At 43.2% G+C, this 18,819-nt stretch overlaps 1 protein-coding gene across 1 annotated transcript in view; it reads right to left on the reverse strand.

The window, feature by feature from the left end:
* Window positions 1–17,004, reverse strand: part of RAB8B (RAB8B, member RAS oncogene family) — a 60,003-nt gene extending 42,999 nt beyond the window's left edge. The window contains exon 1 of the mRNA XM_087821014.1: window positions 16,821–17,004. Within this exon, the coding sequence (XP_087677140.1) occupies window positions 16,821–16,944 (124 nt within the window). The 5' untranslated portion in view covers window positions 16,945–17,004. The remainder of the gene's footprint in view (window positions 1–16,820) is intronic.
* Between the last annotated feature and the right edge of the window lie 1,815 nt (window positions 17,005–18,819).

Raw genomic sequence — 18,819 nt, forward strand, 5'->3', positions numbered from 1 at the left:
TCCTAGGATACAATGGACACCAGATCTCTGTACTCATGGTGTTGCAATCTGGCAGAAGAGACACACTAACGCAGTAAATCACAAAGGTGGGTGTGCTCTCCAATTGTATTAAAGTGTCTAATATCCAAAAGGGAATAGAGGAAAAAACAGAGAACAGATACTTGGAAAATGACTTCAATTAAAAGACAAAATGAGACGACCATGGGTAGCAGAAGGCACAGTTAGAAGGGTAGAAAGCAAACCAGAGTAGACAATTCCTGGAAGGTGGTGGAGGAATGAGTTTCAAGGAGCAAGTAACAAACAGTGACAAATGCTGCAGAGAGGCGGGGGGATGAGTACGGAGAAAAGGCCGCTGGCCTGTTCAGTGAGGAAGGCGTGAAGACCTGGGCATAGTGAGGAAGCAGGCAGTGCAGGATTCTAAGGGGTTAAAGAGTAAGGAGACAGTGGGAAAGTGCAGGTGACAAGACTTCTCTTCCAAGGAATTAAACAACAAAGGAAAGGAGATGGGGAAATGAGTGACTTGAGGAAGCAGCGAATTTAAGGGCTCTACTTATGTGAATGGGGACAGTTTCAACAGGATTGAAAGAATAGCAGAAAGGGCCAGGAGAAAAAGTCAGAAGATGCAAGATAGGAGGGGGACAACTGCCAGAGCTGGGCCTCAGGACAGTGGGAAGGTATTACATTAAGAACATCAACCAACAGGTCAGCAATGGCTCCCTAGGGAGACGGGGAAAGGAAATGAGGAAAGGTGAAAATACCCAGAAATTAGAGATAGTAAGAAAGTTGAGGAAGCTCTTGTTAGGGGGTCATGTGGTCTTTTCTGGAAAACAGATGCAGAGGGGAGTCGTTTGCTGTGATCTGAGACATGAACAGCTGGACTTGAGGAGGGTACCATTAGCCGTCAAGTATACATTCATTCAACAAACTTTTACTGAGAGCCTTCCATGCCCCAGAAATTGGGCATTTATGCCTGGGCATAAATAGGCATTTGTTAGTATAAACATTCTGGGTAAAAGAGAAACAGGTTGATTTTATCGCCTCACATCTAGAAAAAGACCATAAGCAATAAAAGGTGATAATTACACATCCTTCGAGGCTTAGGTATGTGCTAATGGATGAGATATCACTATTGCAGGAGCCCAAAATCCACTCCTCAGAAGAAAATATGTGATGTTAGCTCATTTACTCCACAAGCAGACACAGTGGGCCTGAGCATCAGGTAAGTGAGGTCTGAAGAAGCACATAATGGCTCCTGTTCTCCCAAGTTCACAATCAAGGTGATGTCCTGACAGCTCCTGTGCTTCCCACCACTGGGGAACGTCGAACTCCTTGGAGCATTAACTGAACCTACCATCGCAATCTTTATGCTTCATTAGAAGGCAAGAATCTGGTCATCTGAACATTTTTAACAACATACTTTTCTGGATGCAACATATGCTCAGGGAATGGGCTGGACCAGAGAGTTCCATGGCATGGTTTTTCGGTGCCATTCAACCTCAAAATGAACTTTCTTAAAACCCCTGAAACTTTTAAAATTATAAATCAAATGTGTCACTTCCCTGCACGTAACCCTGCATATGTCCTCCCAACTACAGTCAGACCTTTGAGGACCTTTATGATCTCATCCCTGTCACCTCTTGGACTATCCTTGTATATGTGTGTGTGTGTGTTTAATGTTTAAAAACACTTTTAAACTAGTGAAAAGCATCTCAACTCACCTTCCTGGTCTGTATTGTACAAAACCAAACTCAATTTCAGGTTTATGCCTCCCATGTATGTGTAATCACCACGATGTGCTAAATAGCACAAGAAGGAAAAGTTGGGGGAAACCATGCTTTATGCTTATACTGACCCATTTATTTCCCTAATTCCTTGATGAGACAGTTTAATGACCAAAAGAAATGTATTTAACACAAAATTAAATAACTTAAATAGTATGTATCGATAATGTAAAAATATGATTAATGACTTTTCGAGATTAAAGTATCATCATCTTGATTATTAGGTAAAGAAAAGCCTATTAACTAACTTTCAAGTTGGGTAATTTACTCCATTAAAATAGGCTACTGGTATTTCAAGACTTAATGTATTGTTCAAATTCATGTATGCAAACTATGCAAACAAACTCATTAAGATTCAGGAGACTTCACTCAGAAACTCACTGCACTTAGAATTCAGAGCCCTAACAGAGGACACTGAGCTGGAATATTTTCATCGAAACATTTGTCCTTTCTAGACAGGGCATTCTACACTATTTTGTTTTAGTTTTCACCCGAAGGAGGAATTCAAAATGCACTGAGAATCCACAGCAGCTGTAAGGCTGTGAGGAACTTGCTCCTTACATTACACTGACATTCTGCGCCCAAGGCCAAGGCTGCTCTTGGACACCTCCATATGCCAGAGGAGGCCAGGGGAGGCCAGGGGCAATCACCTTCACTCTGGGAATGAGTTTAAAGACAAATATTTCTCATTCCAGCTTTGTAAAACACACACGGTCCTAAATTTTAAGAACTAATTTTTCTAGAAAACTAAAGAACCCCCCATTATGTGACCAAAATGTTTCTGTTCATATTTTTTTATGGAACTCAGTCTAAAAAGTTCCCTGGAAAAAAATAAAACCCTTCACAATTTACTGAGCCTGACTGTGTGCTAGGCCCTGTGCTAAATGCTTTATTATAGTTCATTAGATCGCAGCGCAACAGTCCTCTGCAGAAGAGGGACTGGGACCAAGGAGGTTAAAAGAATTGGTAGCATCACCCAGCTGGTAAGGAGTGGCACCACTGTTCACCTTGCAGTGCACCGCCTCCTGAAAGATAACCCATATTTTTTGTTGTTGTTGTTTTCTAATATTTCTGAATCGTCTGGGACAGAAAGTCATAGTGGTTAAAACACAGACTCTGGAACCAAACTGCCTGGATTCAAATCTGAGTTGTTTCCACCACTTACTAACTGTGTAACCTTGAGAAGTTATTATTCAACCATTCTGTGCCTCAATAATGTCATTTGGAAAACAGAAATAAAAATAGAATACACCTAAGAGGTTGTTGTGAGAATTAAATGAGTCAATCTATAAAAAAAATGTTAATTCATGTAAAATGCCTAGAACTGTACCTGGTATACAGTAAGCAGTCAATAAATGTTAGCTCTTATCATTAAAAGCAAGTGTTATAACAATGAAGCCCCCGGAACTACCCTTGGTGAACTGGGACTGAGTAGTTCACTCACGCATGTTCACACACATGCATTTTTATGTGTCTCACCAAAGATGTTACACGTACAATAATTTGTTTCATTCTCAAAAATAAAATAAAACAAAAATCCTGCAAGGCAGTTACTATCCTTCCTTTATCAATAAGGAAAACTGGTTAAATAATTTGCCCAAAGCTCTCAAATCGGAAGTCTCAAATCAGGACTCAAATTTGCGTTTCTGTCTCAAAAGCCCAAGTTCTTTTATCTACACAATGTTATTTTGAGTTCTTATTTCTAGTTTTTCTGTTTCATCAGGGAGTCCACAGGTTATCGTTTAGCAGCAGAGTTTTGGACAGGACTTTCAAGTGTGCCCAGCACAACATTCCCTTTTTGCTTATGAAGAAATGGAAGCCCAGGAAGTTTACTATTGACTTGCCCAAAGTCATGTAACAAATGCCATTGCTGGGTACCACACAGCCATATTTTCCTCTTGGATGTTGGTGGCTTGCCTCTAGGAGGCCATCAGCCTTGCTCCTAATCTTTTAGGGGCTCAAAAAACCAATGACCACTGCACAAATCAAGAGTGCAATGGCTAAGTGAAGACCCAGAGGCTCCCCTCTGTAGCAAGTTCATGAATTTTAGCAGATGGACTTCAGCTACTTGGGCCTTTCTGCTTTCTGGCTCACTGCACCAATGCAGAGACTCAGGGTTAGCAAAATCAGGTGTTAATCTAGTCTACAATGTACTGTGATTCTGAGGAAAACTCTGCCAACCAGGGCTTTCCAAACAAAACCCAATTTCACCCTGAAAGAGAGAAAAGGACAGGCTAACATGAGGTTTAAACCTAATTTGTCAAAGGAAGGACGCTTCCAATTATAGTAGCGGTTCCTATCACTGCTACAGCCTATCTAAGGCCATCAACATACAAACTTAACAAACCAACGGCCCCATGTGGAGAGGCAATGCTGAGATTTCCGATATAATTAGTTTCCTTTACACAAACGAGTTGGGTTCATAATTAAATGCTGTTTCTTCCTGCCCACATTCTGCTGTGCATATATTTGATTGCTTCCTAAGAGACTGGGTTAGAAACCAGAAGACAACCCCAAAAAACAAGTCCACTGACCTCCCAGGGCCGACAGGTAATGTGATGCATGTTTGCAATAGTTGTTCCTGGGGCCTGTCCAGGAAGAGGTAGATTTCATCTTTCCACTCAACACACTTCTCAAGGGTTTGCAGGTGTTTACACAGTTCTCACAGACCACTGGAAGTGACCGCTACTACTAGACTAAGTTGCCAGTGCACCGAGTCCCATGGAAAACTCCAGAACCCATCCTGAGAGGAGCAGGTTGTTGGGGACAGACTGCGATCCAGAACTGAAATGTGAGGCTTGAGTCATGGGTCCTCTACCTATTTGCTCGATCAAATCAATGACTCTCTCAGGACCTTAGCTTCCCTGTCTAGAACATGTATATAGTAATCTCTGTCCATGGACAGGATTATTGAGAAGTTTAAATAGTGATGTAAATGGAAGTACTTTGTAAACAGTAAAGGTCCCAGTGAAGGTAAGAGGCAACTGATATTGTCTGCTAATCTCATGACTGGTCTCTCTGTGTGCAAAATCCCCAGTGACTGCGCTCTCAGGATAACGGTCCAGACTCTGAACAGGTTTAAAATCCCTTCACAATCTGCCCTCTATTGCCCTTCGACTGACCCCTTGTTGCATACCCCACTTCACTTGAGGCTGGAGCCAAACGGGATTTCTCCAAGTTCCTCCAGGGGGCTGTGATCTCTGGCAACTGCAGGGAAGAGTCCTCTCTCCTTAGGCTCTCCCATCTTACCCAACTAACTCCTTGGGGTTCTGATTTTAGATTAGATGTCATTTCTTCCTAGAAGTTTTCCTCTACCTCTCCTCTGCATGCCCATAACATTTTCTATTTATCCACTTGTGGTCCTTTTCATCATTGTCCTAAAACTGCCTGGATACCTGCTACTCTTTCCCCTCTCAAAATTTTGTGGACTAAATAATGTTGTTCACTGAACTGAGTGAATTTAGTGAACCTACTAGACAAATCACTGTTAGCCTACTAACAAATCACTGAGGCTCCCTCCCCCAGCGTCTCCTTTTTACTAATTAAAACAACAAAGGCTAAAAAAGAAAAAAGAAAAAAAAACAAAGCCCAGGAGAGGATTAAAGACTTACTTCACCAAAGCAAATGGTTAATCAAGGGCGGAGATGTACTTGAACCCTACATCTCCTAGTTCAATCTCTTGACTTTTCTCCCACAAAATGTTGACTAAGTCCAGATTTTAGGCTATATCATCAATGTCTTTTCATAGCAAGAGAACTGAAGGCAGATAAGGAATAAGAGAAAAGAGACTTAAAGTCAGAAAACCAATGCTCAAGGCCAGGCTCTGTGTGACCCTGAGCAATCTCCATGCCTCTGAGCCTCAGGACCCTTAAGGAAATTTAGCATCGGCATACCTAAGAAGCAAAAGGCTTCGTATTAATTTAGAATATTTTGTACCTATCTCACCATATTTTATATGAAGAAATTGAGATAATTTGAAATATTTTATATATCTCTTTTGAAGAAATACTTTTACAACTTTCAAGTCATTATTTTTCTGGTGACATTTCACTTTATTATTGAAACAAAGGCATTTCTAAGGACAGGACTTGAAAACATTAAGCAGTTTCTTTAGTACTGAGGCAGGACAGTAAGAAGCTAGGGAAATTCCTTGGGAAGTGGAATGGGGAAACTGAGACAGATAACTGAACAAACTTGCCGAGCAGTTTACAGCCAGATACAGAAGGTCACTTCCCGAGAGATAACATCTAGGCCTCAGTTGTATTTCAGCTCCAGGCCCAGAAAAGCAGCAAAACCAGGTGGGCCAACACCAGGACCAGCTATAATGACTAAAGACCCCTGACACTGACCAATCAGTAAAGACCAGGACCCTGAAAGGGCACACCTGGAAAACTGATGCTTATTCTACTAAACCCTCTCCTGAGACCTTCCCTAAGATTCCTGCCTGCAAGAGAAAGATAAAAAACCTCAAGACAAAGGACGCAGGGCACACTTTCCCTCTGGGGAGCACACCTGTGTCTTTCCCTTTCCCCTCTTCTTCCTCCCCTTCTTCCCCCACAGGCACGCATCTCCTAAACTCTAAGGGAACCCACAAAACTTGCAACCACGGGAGCAATGGGCAGCAGCAGCTCATCCCGGGCTACCTCCTGAACCTGTCTCCAAGGCTCCCTTTCTCTGACTTCCCAGTGAGCTAAAGCAGCTCAGCCTGGGCTCTCCTGTTGCTTCTTCTATGCTAAGCCTTTCCTTGTTTCACGGTCACCAGCTTTAATAAACATACCCTCATAGTCACCTGGACTCGTACTGTGAAATCTTTCCTGCACGAAGTCAACCCATACACTACCAGCCAGCCCTAGGAAGACCCACTCAGGGCCAGGTGCCCTGTCTGGCAACAGAACTACAAAAAGTTTAACTGACAAGATCAACACAGGCTCGGCTTTAATGAAATAATGCTACTACAGTACTTCCTTCTGTCTTCATGTCATCAAAACACTAGAGTCCACCTGCAAAAAGAACCCATGCTCACAATTATTAACTGAAAAACAAAAAGTACAACCCTTTCTTCTTCTTTATAATTGATTTTTTTAAAGAGAGAGATGGGAGAGGGAGAGAGAAACATTGATGGGTTACCTCCTATACGCACCCTGACCAGGGATAGAACCCCCAACCTGGGCATGTGCCCTATCTGGAATTGAATGGGCGACCTTTTGGTGCATGGGAGATTGCTCATCCAACTGAGCCACACCAGCCAGAAGCCTTTTCTCCTTACAGACACTATAGTGGTACCTTGGTTTTCGAACATCTCTGTTGATGAACATTTCAGTTTAGGAATACCATAAACCCGGAAGGAAATGCTTCGGTTTTCGAACAGACCTCGGAAGTCGAACATGTCACGCGACTTCTGCTGAGGGCAAGATCCTGAGGCCTAGCTGTTGGCTGTGGCTCCCTCGGTTTTCGAACGTTTCAGAACTCAAACAGTCTTCTGGAACGGATTACATTCAAAAGCCAAGGTACCACTGTACTTGATTTCATGTTCACAGAATGCTGCAGCCAGAAGAAACTCTGAAGATCACGGAAGCCTGCACTTGCCTGCATGATGAGAAAACAGGCCTAGTCTAGTGTCCTTGGGAGGGGATTGTGCCATGACTAACTAGAAAGTGCTCCACTTGTTTTTCAGAGTAATATATACTCTATTTTGCAATAATAAGGAGATAATTTGAATAAAAAGTGTGGTAGATCACATAATGAGATAACAACATAAATTTAAAATGTAATGGTGTTTATCAAAGTTTAAGGCTGAAGGGCCATATAGAGAAACACCTCTGATTATATTATATACATGTTTTTAATTTTAATTATAACGGAATTTTGTGAAAATGAAAGAAATTAGTTCAATTGTCCCATGAATTTTTCATGCTTCTGTAAGAATTGGAAATTTTCAAAACAATAGTAAGTAGAGAAAACAGGAAATGCACTCACTCAAATTATTTTGTTTGTGGGCAGGACCCTTATTTGTACATCACTGTTCATTACTGGTGGCAACTGAGACAAGCACTATTTTTTAATCTCCTAGTTCTAAACAATATAAGCAATCAATACAATCAGAAATCACTATTAATTCTCACACTATTTTAGGCAGAAGTTTCTAAACCCAATAGTTTACTCCAACTGTTAACAAAAGCAAAAGCAAGAGACTGAACAAGTAGCCAAAGAAATCAATAGGAGAGAAGAGAATGTTCTTTTCATTACTCTTGCCAATCCAACGCCTATCCCCAAGCCCTGGTACAAGTGAGGTGTTAAATGGAGACAGTGAAATGAGAACATGGTCTGGGTCATTCCAAAAATGGAAGTTAACTCTCAATAAAGAATTGTTTTCTGTGCCATCTCAAGATTTTATTCAGAGACCTTAAGAAAAAAAGTTAAATATTCTTTATTGAAAATTATAAACAGCTACTCCATCCAAATTCAAAAGCAATTAACAAATTACAGTAGGGTTAGTCACTGACAGCTCACAACACAAACCCTTTTTTGTAATGGATTTTGTGTATTTTTGTTGTTAAACAAAAATTCCAACTTCCAGCTGAAAGTCTTTTTAAAAGAAAGGGTTTATTGGGTCACTGCTAGCAAGAAAGAAAAAAAAAGGACCCGGTCCTGGGACATGAAGTCAAAACCACCAGCAGCAGCACCAGCACCATGTGGGAAAGTTGGCCAGCCTTTCCATACATCAACTAGGGGGAGAAAGATGTAAGTTGTTGTGAAAGAATGTACACTAGCTATAGATAAAGGGGGTGGCAGAGGTGAAGTGACGCTAGTTCCGGTTAGGTGCAGAGTTTGTAAGGAAGTGTTTGCTCCTTTGGATTTATTATGGGCAAGTCTGAAATGTTCATGTGTAAACAAGATGGGAAGTCTCCAGGGGTTTGATGGTGCCTGGTTATCTTCTCTTTTAGATTATAGCCACTTGAAAGTTAATTCAAAGTTCCAACATACACTCAGGAGTGTTGAACAGTCTTGTGAGCTGGCCCCCAGCTATGAACAGCCTAACTGCTCTTTCTCTCACTCTATGGCCCACTATAATTTAATTAAGAACATCTCAGAATTTTTTTTCTTGTCAGTATGTATGACATCAGAATATTTTGCAATACTTATTCCATATAAACAAATATTGCATAGGGTCCTAAGAAAAAAACCCTTAAAACTCAGCTTTTAAATAGATCACCTATATTTCATGTTAAAAACTGGTAACATATTTTAGAGACTGTCCTACCATTTTATATATCAGGAAAATATCTATGAGTTGTTAAAATAATTATTGCCAAGTTCTTTGCCAAAACAGGCAAAATTATTATGTGATGTGGGGGAAGTCATGTCAGTTCCAGCTCTGCCAGCAGAAAGCTGTGCAACACTACACATTGCTTAACTGCTTTGTGGTTGCTTTGTATTATGATGAGGTGAGATCTCCATCCTAACCCAGCTTTTGCAAAGTGCTCTGAAATCCTACAGTGCTGTCACCCAGTCTATCTCAGTGATTGCTAGTCTAAATCTGATGAACATTAAGGACATGCAGAGCTTTGGTATTTTCTCCTGGGAGCTAAGAATTAAAATTCATCTCCAAAGGTTCAGCAACCGGTAAATATTAAAGTGCCTAATTAAACTGATGATGACTGCTATAGGTAGGACAGCAAGGAAATACTTCATCACAGCCAAGTAACAGGGCTGCTGCGGTAACTGTTTCCAAATTGTTTCCACCACTGTATGTGGCTTCCCAAAGGAAGTCCTGAGTAACTAAGTAACACAAAATAAAACAAAAAGCAGGCTTATCTGTTCTACAGACAATTAGGCATCCACTTCCTTTAAGGTTCTTATTAATTCAAGTCAAAATAAAAAAGTCCAAAACCACTAATTTTGGGACTTTCCTATGTTCAGTAGGAAAAGGAGAAAAGGGCCGATCTCTAGACACAATATAGCCAATAACCATTCATCAGTAATATATATATATGTATTTTTTAATCCTCACCTGAGGACATGTTTATTGATTTTTTTAGGGGGGGAGGGACAGAGAAGGAGGAGGGGAGAGGAGGAGAGGAGGAGAGGAGGAGAGGGAGAGAGGGAGAGAGGGAGAGAGGGAGAGAGGGAGAGAGGGGGAGAGGGGGAGAGAGAGAGAGAGAGAGAGAGAGAGGGAGAGACATCAATCCCACATGCACCCGACCGGGAATTGAACCTGCAATGTTTTGGTACACAGAATGATGCTCCAACCAACTGAGCCACCTGGCCAGGGCCACCAGTAACATTTTTAATACTGAAATTTAGACATAATGCATTGGATAGCTACCTATTCACTTTAGAAAATAAACAGCATAACGTGTATGATGTTGCCACCCATTCTCTCCCTCCATTGCCATGGCAGACATCGGGAATCCATGACAGCCCTCGAGTTTGCTGAGCCCAGATAGGACCTCAGAATTCTATACAACACAGCATTCCAGGTGGCCTCTACCAATCGGTCAGCATTAGCATCCATGCTAAAGTCTATTTCAGCCCAGTTTTGCATATTCCTCAACATACTATGCCAAAATATTGAAATGGATCTTCAAAGAAAGCCATTTCCACCCAACTGGGCATGGCTCAGTGGTTGAGCACTGACCTAGGATCCAGGAGATCACGGTTTGATTCCCAGTCAGGGTGCATGCCTGGGTTGCGGGCTTGATCTCCGGTCAGGGGAGTGCACGAGGCGTCCGATTAATGATGACGCTCTCACCATTGATATTTCTCTCTCTCTCTTTCCCTCTCTCTGAAATCAATAAAGATTTTTTTTTTTGAAAAAAGAAAGCCACTTCCTGATAGTTTTGAAATACAGTAAAACCTTCTTTTAAACTATAAAATGGTAATTTTTTCCTGTAATAAGAGCTGAGAACACAACTGCAAACATTAGTTTTACTCCAGACACCATGCTATTCCAGTGAGGTATGCAAGTGGTTCTATATAATAAAGATTTATATTCATCTTTTTAAAAACAGAATTTGGCTTTATTCAACACAAACACCGAATTCCAATCCACTCACTACCCTGTCACTCAAACAAGTGCTGGGCAGAACACAGACACAAACACGGCTCCATCTGCTAATTAAAACTGGGCACAAAACTGTTAACAGGCATCTGTTGCATTGTTTGAATCTAATGGGCAGAGACAAAGCTGAAATGGCTCTTCAAAAGCAAACCCAGTGATTTCACTCATTTTCTCTTTGGTATTTATGTTAGTGGGGGGTTGGAAGCAGCTTATTAGGGAGTCTGAAAGATATGTGAAATATCTTACATATTTTAAAACATCCCTTTAAAACTGATCATAGACTGATATACAACACTTTATACTGGGGCAAATACCACTCTTGTGTAAAGAATTCATATTAAGCAATTTTAATCTTATCTCAGATATCATCTAATCATCTATAATACTATGCAAGGCAGTAGCTAAAATCCAAGCAATGCTTTACAACTTATATAGTGCTTTCGCAACTCATCTGTCCAGTCATCATTCATCCAACTGAGTGGTCATTTAATACAGGCCTTGGAGATTTAAAAGGTAAGTAAGACCTGATTCCTGCCCTAGGGGATTCATGGCAACCCTGAAAAATTGGTACCATATTATTACACTCTATTATAGATGGAAAAACTAAGGTCCCAGCAGGACAACTGACTCTAAATGCCAGAGAACTAGCAAAGGCATATGCCAGGACATAAACCCAGATCTGACTACAGACACATCACTCTTCTTAACACACCACACTATCTCCCTAACATCAAACATGAACAAGTTCACTTCATGGGCTATTTACGTCAGAAGCTCCACATTATGTTCCACGATATTATTATTAACAACCTAAAGCTACTTCCCCATCCCCACGCCAATGTTCTTCTCATCTTGATACGAAAAACTCTTTCCTGCAAAATTCTTCCAAGTAGCAGTTCTAACACACGAAAGGGAGTGTGCAGGCAGTCAGACCTAAACCAGAACCAGCTTCAGGCCATGCCAGCAGCATCCTGGTCTTCCACTTCTGATTCCATGGTTCTTTTCAGATTCAGTTACCGGGTTCAATTCAAAAACCAATTGTTAATTTTTTTCCTTGTCTCCAAAGACTAGATTTATTTCCCTCTAAGACAACATGCAAACCTATTTCCCTCCAACTTTTCTCAGTGGATCCAAACAATCTTGGTGCTGTTGCCAAGAGAATCTCCTCCCTGATTTGCTGCCATGCAGAACAGCTGGCCAAGCTCTTTATTAGAGTACACTTATGCTTAAGACATATTGATATCTGTATCCAAGACTCAGTTTCCCTGCTCCCCTCCTTAATTTGTAGGCTGGCTTTTTTCATGTGCTAGAATACGAACTGAGGAGATTAGTTTAACCCTTTATTACCAAGTGTTAAATTCTACTTTTTCTGTAGTGTTGTTATTTCAAAGCTGTCACTTAGACAGGAAGTCTACTGACAGCTTTGAAAGAACACATGACATTAAAACAAGGCTTTATGTACAAAATGTTCAATTTGAAGCTGAATGTTCTGTGCATATTTTTGTTTGCAAAGATGAAATGAACAAATGAAAACAACTATGAAAATCAAAATCAACTTGCTCTACATATCTGGATTACGTTCAGCCAAATGTTGATATCATCTTGGATAAAACTGTAAACATGACAAAAGCTTGTTTTTCAGTGAGTAAGTCTTGAAAAAGCTTTGAATTGCTACCAACGAGAAACAGTTTTTAATTTTAAGTTGGGGTCAGCAAACCTTTTCTATAAAGAGTAAATATTTTTAAGCTTTGTGGGACACATATGGTCTTCGTTGCATATTCTTCTTTGCTTTGTTTGATTTTTTAATAACCCTTAAAAATGTAAAAAAACATTCTTAGCTTGTGGACTGCAAAAAACAGGCTGTAGGCCACATCTGGCCTGTAGGCAACAGTTTGTCAAGCCCTGATTTTGAGGAAACTGAATGCAAAGAGGAAAATGCAATGCTACAGAATAAAATGTCTAAAAGTGTTCTGGTGACACTAGGCTGCAACAATTACCAGCATACTGCTATTAATATGATCTCATTAGTTATTTTGCACATGGAAGGAATTTTAATAACAGAATGCCCTTTGATCTCCTAGCCTGAAACTACACAGAAAGGGCAAAGGACAGCTACAATATGCTGAGCTCTCCCTGTGTCCACTCCTATAGCACGCTGAACCACCGTATGAGCATTTACTATTTTCCGGAACAGATCTGGCTAATCAAAATGGGAACATTTCACTTTCTCCACATAAAAGCATATGTGCAAAATCTAATTCCTCCCTAGAAAAGGTGGTGACAAATTTACAGAGACGGTACACTGATCAGAAATAGCAGCAGCTTGACTATGAAAAGTCACACAGACTTGGATTTGGAGTTCACTGGAGGTTCGGCTACAACCAGCTGTGCGATCTTGACGATGTCAACTTAACTTTAGTTTTCTTATTTATCAAACTGGGGCAGAGACATAAAGTAGATAATCTCCAAGACTCTTTCTGCTGTCAAACTATGTCTATACTAAAATGAAACCACTCAGGAAATACCCTAACAGGAAGACGGGGGGCAGGGCAGGGGAAAGACAGCAAAGGGAAGGAGCTTAGATTGTCCTGTTAGAGGACAGGACCTGGTTTTCTTTTTCTTCTACCAGCACCTTAGTCAGGACAGGCCATTCCAAGATGTCACCGTGCCCTTGTGTCAGTATTAAAATGCACCCACATCCCTTAGGAAATATAACACATAGCTAACTGTAGAGCCGTTTCCTAGTTGTCTTAATGTTACATTTTCTAGACATTTAATTAAACACTAATTATCATTATGTAAGAGGTTTGGGGAAACTAATTAAAAAACTCTTCTCAGTTCTCAAATGTTTGCACTGAAAGGCTAGTTGTTCCTAGGCACTGGGCCTACAATTTCAAATGGATAGAACATCCCTACTCAACAGTTGACAAATATCATCTGACTGATATACTGGAAGATTCCCAATAAGTCAGTTGAAAGAAAATGTACCCTCCACCACCCAAAGAGCAAAAAGGAAATGAGGGAAACCAGGATATCAGAGAAGACAACAGAACCTTAGAGAAGAAAAAGTATCTGCGAGACAACTGTATCTGTAATGAAAATGACTAATTGTCTCCTTCCTCTCATGATGGCCCCATTAAAAGTGTCTAAAGATACCCTTTTTAAAACTACTAAACCTTTAACAAACCAAAATTAAGTCTTAAAATGTACCCTCATGAGAAGAAACAGGAACGAAGTATACACATACAACAAACCACATACACACACAAACCCCAGGTGTTAAGAAATGGATCTTTCCTGTGACATAGACCTTATCAAGTTTTGTCAGCAATGCTGGGGCAGGCCTTGTCCAAACCCAGTTATAATAACCCAGGAACTTACACACACCTAGATACTTCAAGAAATAATTATGCCTGGGAAGAGACAAACCACCAACTCACTTCAACAACTTCCTATCACCTGGGAATGGGATGGGGGTGTTGAGAGAGTAGTGGGATTTTGCTGCAAAAGATGTGGACACTCCAAGCCCATGTTTGTGGTCAGTGAAAAGTGTGTGGAAATTTTTACTTGGATAGTATTAACATTCACCTTAGCTTCCTAACTGAATTTCAACTGCAAAGCATTAGGTTTCAGATATATACATTCTTTTACTGTTTGAAGGCAGTGTGCTACCACTTCCTGTTGGGGCTCTGGGGCTAAACAAGAGGCATGGGAGATTTCCCCCTCCTCTATGTCCACTGAAGTCACAGCTCATAGTCTCTTTTTACCACATCCACCCCACAGAAAACACAAAGGCTAAGATTATTCGTGAGATTGACCCCATTTAACTGTCTACTGCCTGTTTTAAACAGTTCCAGGACACTGTTTCATGCCTTAAGAGCTGTAAACCTCCATTGAATTGAATTGCAATTATTAAAAAATATATATCCATGCAAGAAAGAGTCTAATCCTTCAGAAAGAAAAGTAATTTTTAAAAGCTACTATTTTAAAAGGAAGTAGTCACTCTTAAAGGAAATGTGGGACAAAAACTAAGGCAAAAAAGGGAAAACTAGTAAGACTGTTACAAACAAGCAAAGGTCATCCAAGGAGCTTAACAGAAATAGCATCCTCGAGACTCCCTCGCTTTCAAAGAGGGAGAATGTTTCTGGGAGGGTCACACTTAGAATGGACAAAAGACTACCCACTCAACTTGTCAGAAATTGTCCTTCACCAACTGGACTGCAGCATGCATTCAACAGCGTGAAAGGGTTACTCGGGGTTCTGACGTTAGTACTGGCATAAAAATTAACGCCCTTTAGTTGCTGTAACAGCTCCAACCAAATCTCTTAGAAATATACTTGAGACATGACATTTAAAATATGCTTCCTCAGAGAAGAAAAAAGTCCCACTCAAGACTGACTGCCAAGAACTTGCAACTTGAACTTCCCTAAGCCCAGGCTTCCTGAGGCCGGGAGGTTTCGGACCGTCCAATCCGCATGAAAGAGACCAGGACACACCAATCAACCACAGAGCCTTTCCTAGTGCTCCATTTGAAGAGCACCCTGTACCCAAATAATCTTTTTTTAAAAATAATAAATTATCCTTAAAACATACAAGTAATCAAATACACTGACTACCACAGCACTAGTCCCCAATAATCCCAGAAATTCATGGTGAAATATGCTGTAAGAACCATTTGAAAGACCCTTAAGTGAGCTACTCTTAGAAGCCACAAATATCACCCAGACCACCAGGAGCTAAGATTCGGAAGGTATTTAATTAACTGCAGCTATTTAACAGGGAAAACGATGACTTGCACAGGCAGCTGAAAACCAGCTTTGATTTCCTCCTCAGTTTACAGTAAGTCAAGGAACTTGTTACCTGAACGCAAAGCCTTCCAGTACAAAAACTGGAAGAACAGCTCCCAGCCACGACCAGAAAAAAAAAATAGAAAAAAAAATACACCCTCAATCAACTGAAAATAATCGGGGGTATGTTGCATGTTGTGATGCATTGAGCAGCTAATCATTAAAACCAACGCAAAACACACAGGGACCCAGGCGGGACTCCTCAGCTGAGAAGCTATTAAACATCTAAGCCCAAGAATTTTAAAAAACTAAGACGTGTTGCTTCTCAGGAGATGGTAGTCAAGGAATCCTATTTTCCTGACCGCATCGTTCCCCAAAGTCACCCGTTCTCTTAGCACCGCGAAACTCGCGGGACAGCCCAAGGCTCCGCAGACACCATCCCATCGTTAGTCACTTTTTCCCTTTTTCCTGCACTTGATCCAAAGGAAGTCGGGAGGGAAGACGGCCGCGGGGCCCCAGTTCCCGGAGAAAGCCCGCTTCCCAGCTGCTCTCCTTCCTTCTCCCACCTCCCCTGACCCGGCGGCTCGGCCTCCCCACCGCACACCAGCTTCCGTCCCCCCTCCGCGCACACCGGCTCCCGGGCACTTTCTCCGCCGAGAATCCTCGCCTCCCCTCCCGCCCCCCCCCCCGGGCAGCTCCGCCAGGCCCCTGCGCCCCGTCCCTCTCCCCGCCACCTGCTCCCCGCCTTCGCTCCCGCGGCTCGGTGCCCACCACTCGCCCCCCGCGCCCGCGGCCCCTCGCCTCACGTCCCCGTCCCCCGACCCTGCATTTCCCCCTTCCCATTTCCTTCCTCCTTCCTGCCCCTTAATCCACCTCACACCCACTGCGCCTTCCTCTCCCCACGACACTTCTCGTGTCCCTCCGAGACCCTTCCCTGTCACCCCCGCCCTCTCATTTCCCCCAGCACCCTCAGTCCTTGTTCCTCGGGTTCCCCTTCCCCTTTCTCTGCCCCCAAGTTTCCCCTTCACCTCCCAGCCTCGCCCCTCCGCCCGCCCCTTACCTCTCTCCGCCACCCTCGCCCGCGGCCCCCGGGGCCCCGAGCCCTCTCCCGCCGCCCTCTCCCAGGCCCCTCGCCCCCGCCCCCGCCCCCTACTCCTCACTCCGCGGCCCCGGCCGCGGCCCCTCCCTCACCGATGGTGGAGATGAAGGTGGTGTTGAAGGCGTCCTCGGAAAAGCGGAAAAGGAGGCACGTCTTGCCCACCCCCGAGTCGCCGATCAGCAGCAGCTTGAACAGATAATCGTACGTCTTCGCCATCTTCGCGCTCCGGCCCTCTGACCGGGAGCGAGAGCGGCCGCGGAACGAGGCTGGGAGGGGGCCGCGGCGAGGGGGCGTGCCCGCCCCGCCGCCGCCGCGCGCCCCGCCCCGCGCCCCGCGCCCCGCCCCTGCCCTCGGAGAAGGCCTGCGCGCCCCGCCCCGCCTGGCCAATCCGCGGGGGCTTTGTCATCACCGCCCCGCGCCCCGGGGCTTCATGGGACTTGTAGTTCCTTGGACCGTCTTCGGGCGTGCCTGGCGCCCGCCGTAAGGACTGCCCGCGACTATAAAAGATCAGCTCTCGGCTGGGTGACCAGGTGGACTGGGCGTTTCCCTCCAAATGAGGAAGGGAAGCCAGGTGTCTAACCCGCGTACCGCGCCGCGGGTACTCAACGTCATTTCTTTGTGTGCGGGCGCCTTTCAAATCCAGGACCTCGGAATCGCAGTCCCGGGGCTCCTGCATCTCTCCTGCCGGGACCCGGAGCTGAGCTGCTTTTCTTCCTTACCGCTGCTGTGGCGCAGCCTGCGGATTACCTGCAGTGCCCTGTCTGGCTTCTCCTCCGGTTCCTGCCCCGCACTTGCTCTAAGCCCCTCCTGCAGCCCCTCAGTCACAGAGCTGGAAAAGAGCGATTGCCGTTCTGACTTCAACCCCACTCCTGTTCTCTTCTTCAGGCCTCCAGACCAAAGCCAGATACGATGGGTAGTTTCGAAGATCTGCTATGCAGACCGCTCCCCTCCCCCCGCAGGAGAATGGATTAAAAAAAATGTTGCAATTGAAAATAGTAAGGGTTTTTGCTACAGGTCTGTGCCCTTAAAAATTGCATCGCCCTGGCCAGTTTTGCTCAGTGGTTGGACCCTTGGCTGGCCCATGGAAGGGTCTCCTTAGATTGCCGGTCAAGGGCAGTACCTCAGTTGCAGGCTCAGTCCCTGACCCGGCTGGGGTGCGTGCGGGAGGCAACCAATCTACATGTCTCTTTCACATTGATGTTTCTCTCCCCCCTCCTTTAAAAAAAAAGAAAAATCAATGGAAAAAAATATTTTCAGGTGAAGATTAAAAAAAATTTTTTTTGGCAAGCATCATGTGAGGAAGGAATTATGACCATGGGAATCTAGAGACGAAGATTTGAGTTTTGTCTTGGCTTAGCTGTTTAAATGCACACCGGCTCTCTGCACCTAGGTTTTCTCGTCTGTAAAATGGGTATAAAACAAGCTGTTTCATAGGATTGCAGGGAAAATTAAATGGATACTGAACGTGAATGCACTTTGAAATCCACAAGGCATTATACAAATGTTAGTGGTGATGGTTATCTTCAACCCTCAGAAGGCAGGCCCTCACTTAATGGATAACAAATGGGGGGGGTCAACATTCTGTCATACCCAACTTAATCCTTTACTTACTGTCTCAGACTATTCTTTGTTTTTGTGGATGCACTACTTTCAGGCCTTTCATTCGCTAGTGGCAGAAACCCAACCAGATCAAGTTCTCCAGGAAGGAGTGTTTACTGACTAAGGTTAAGTTGAAGGAAAATAAACAGCTAAGGAGGTCTGGGACCAGACGCTCCACCCAGTCAGGGCTCTCTTTCTCTCATCTCTACTTTTCCCTTCTCAGTTTTAATTCTAATATGTCAAATGCTGGCAGATAAGACCCACATGAACAAAAGCTCTTTAGGATCCTCAATCATTTTTAAGAGGATAAAGGGATCCTGAGGCCAAAATATTTGAGAAACACTGGCCTAGGCATTTACCATAGATCTAAGGAAACACCTTCTGGTAGGTTACAGGAGGTTATTAAGGGAACCAGTGGACTCACCCGTTAGTGGAATAAGAAAAACTTGGACAGTTATTTGAGCAGGCTTTTATTAAAAAAAAAAAGTTGAG

The sequence above is a fragment of the Miniopterus natalensis genome, chromosome 1 (genome assembly GCF_054644295.1).
Source record: "Miniopterus natalensis isolate mMinNat1 chromosome 1, mMinNat1.hap1, whole genome shotgun sequence".
NCBI lineage: Eukaryota > Metazoa > Chordata > Mammalia > Chiroptera > Miniopteridae > Miniopterus > Miniopterus natalensis.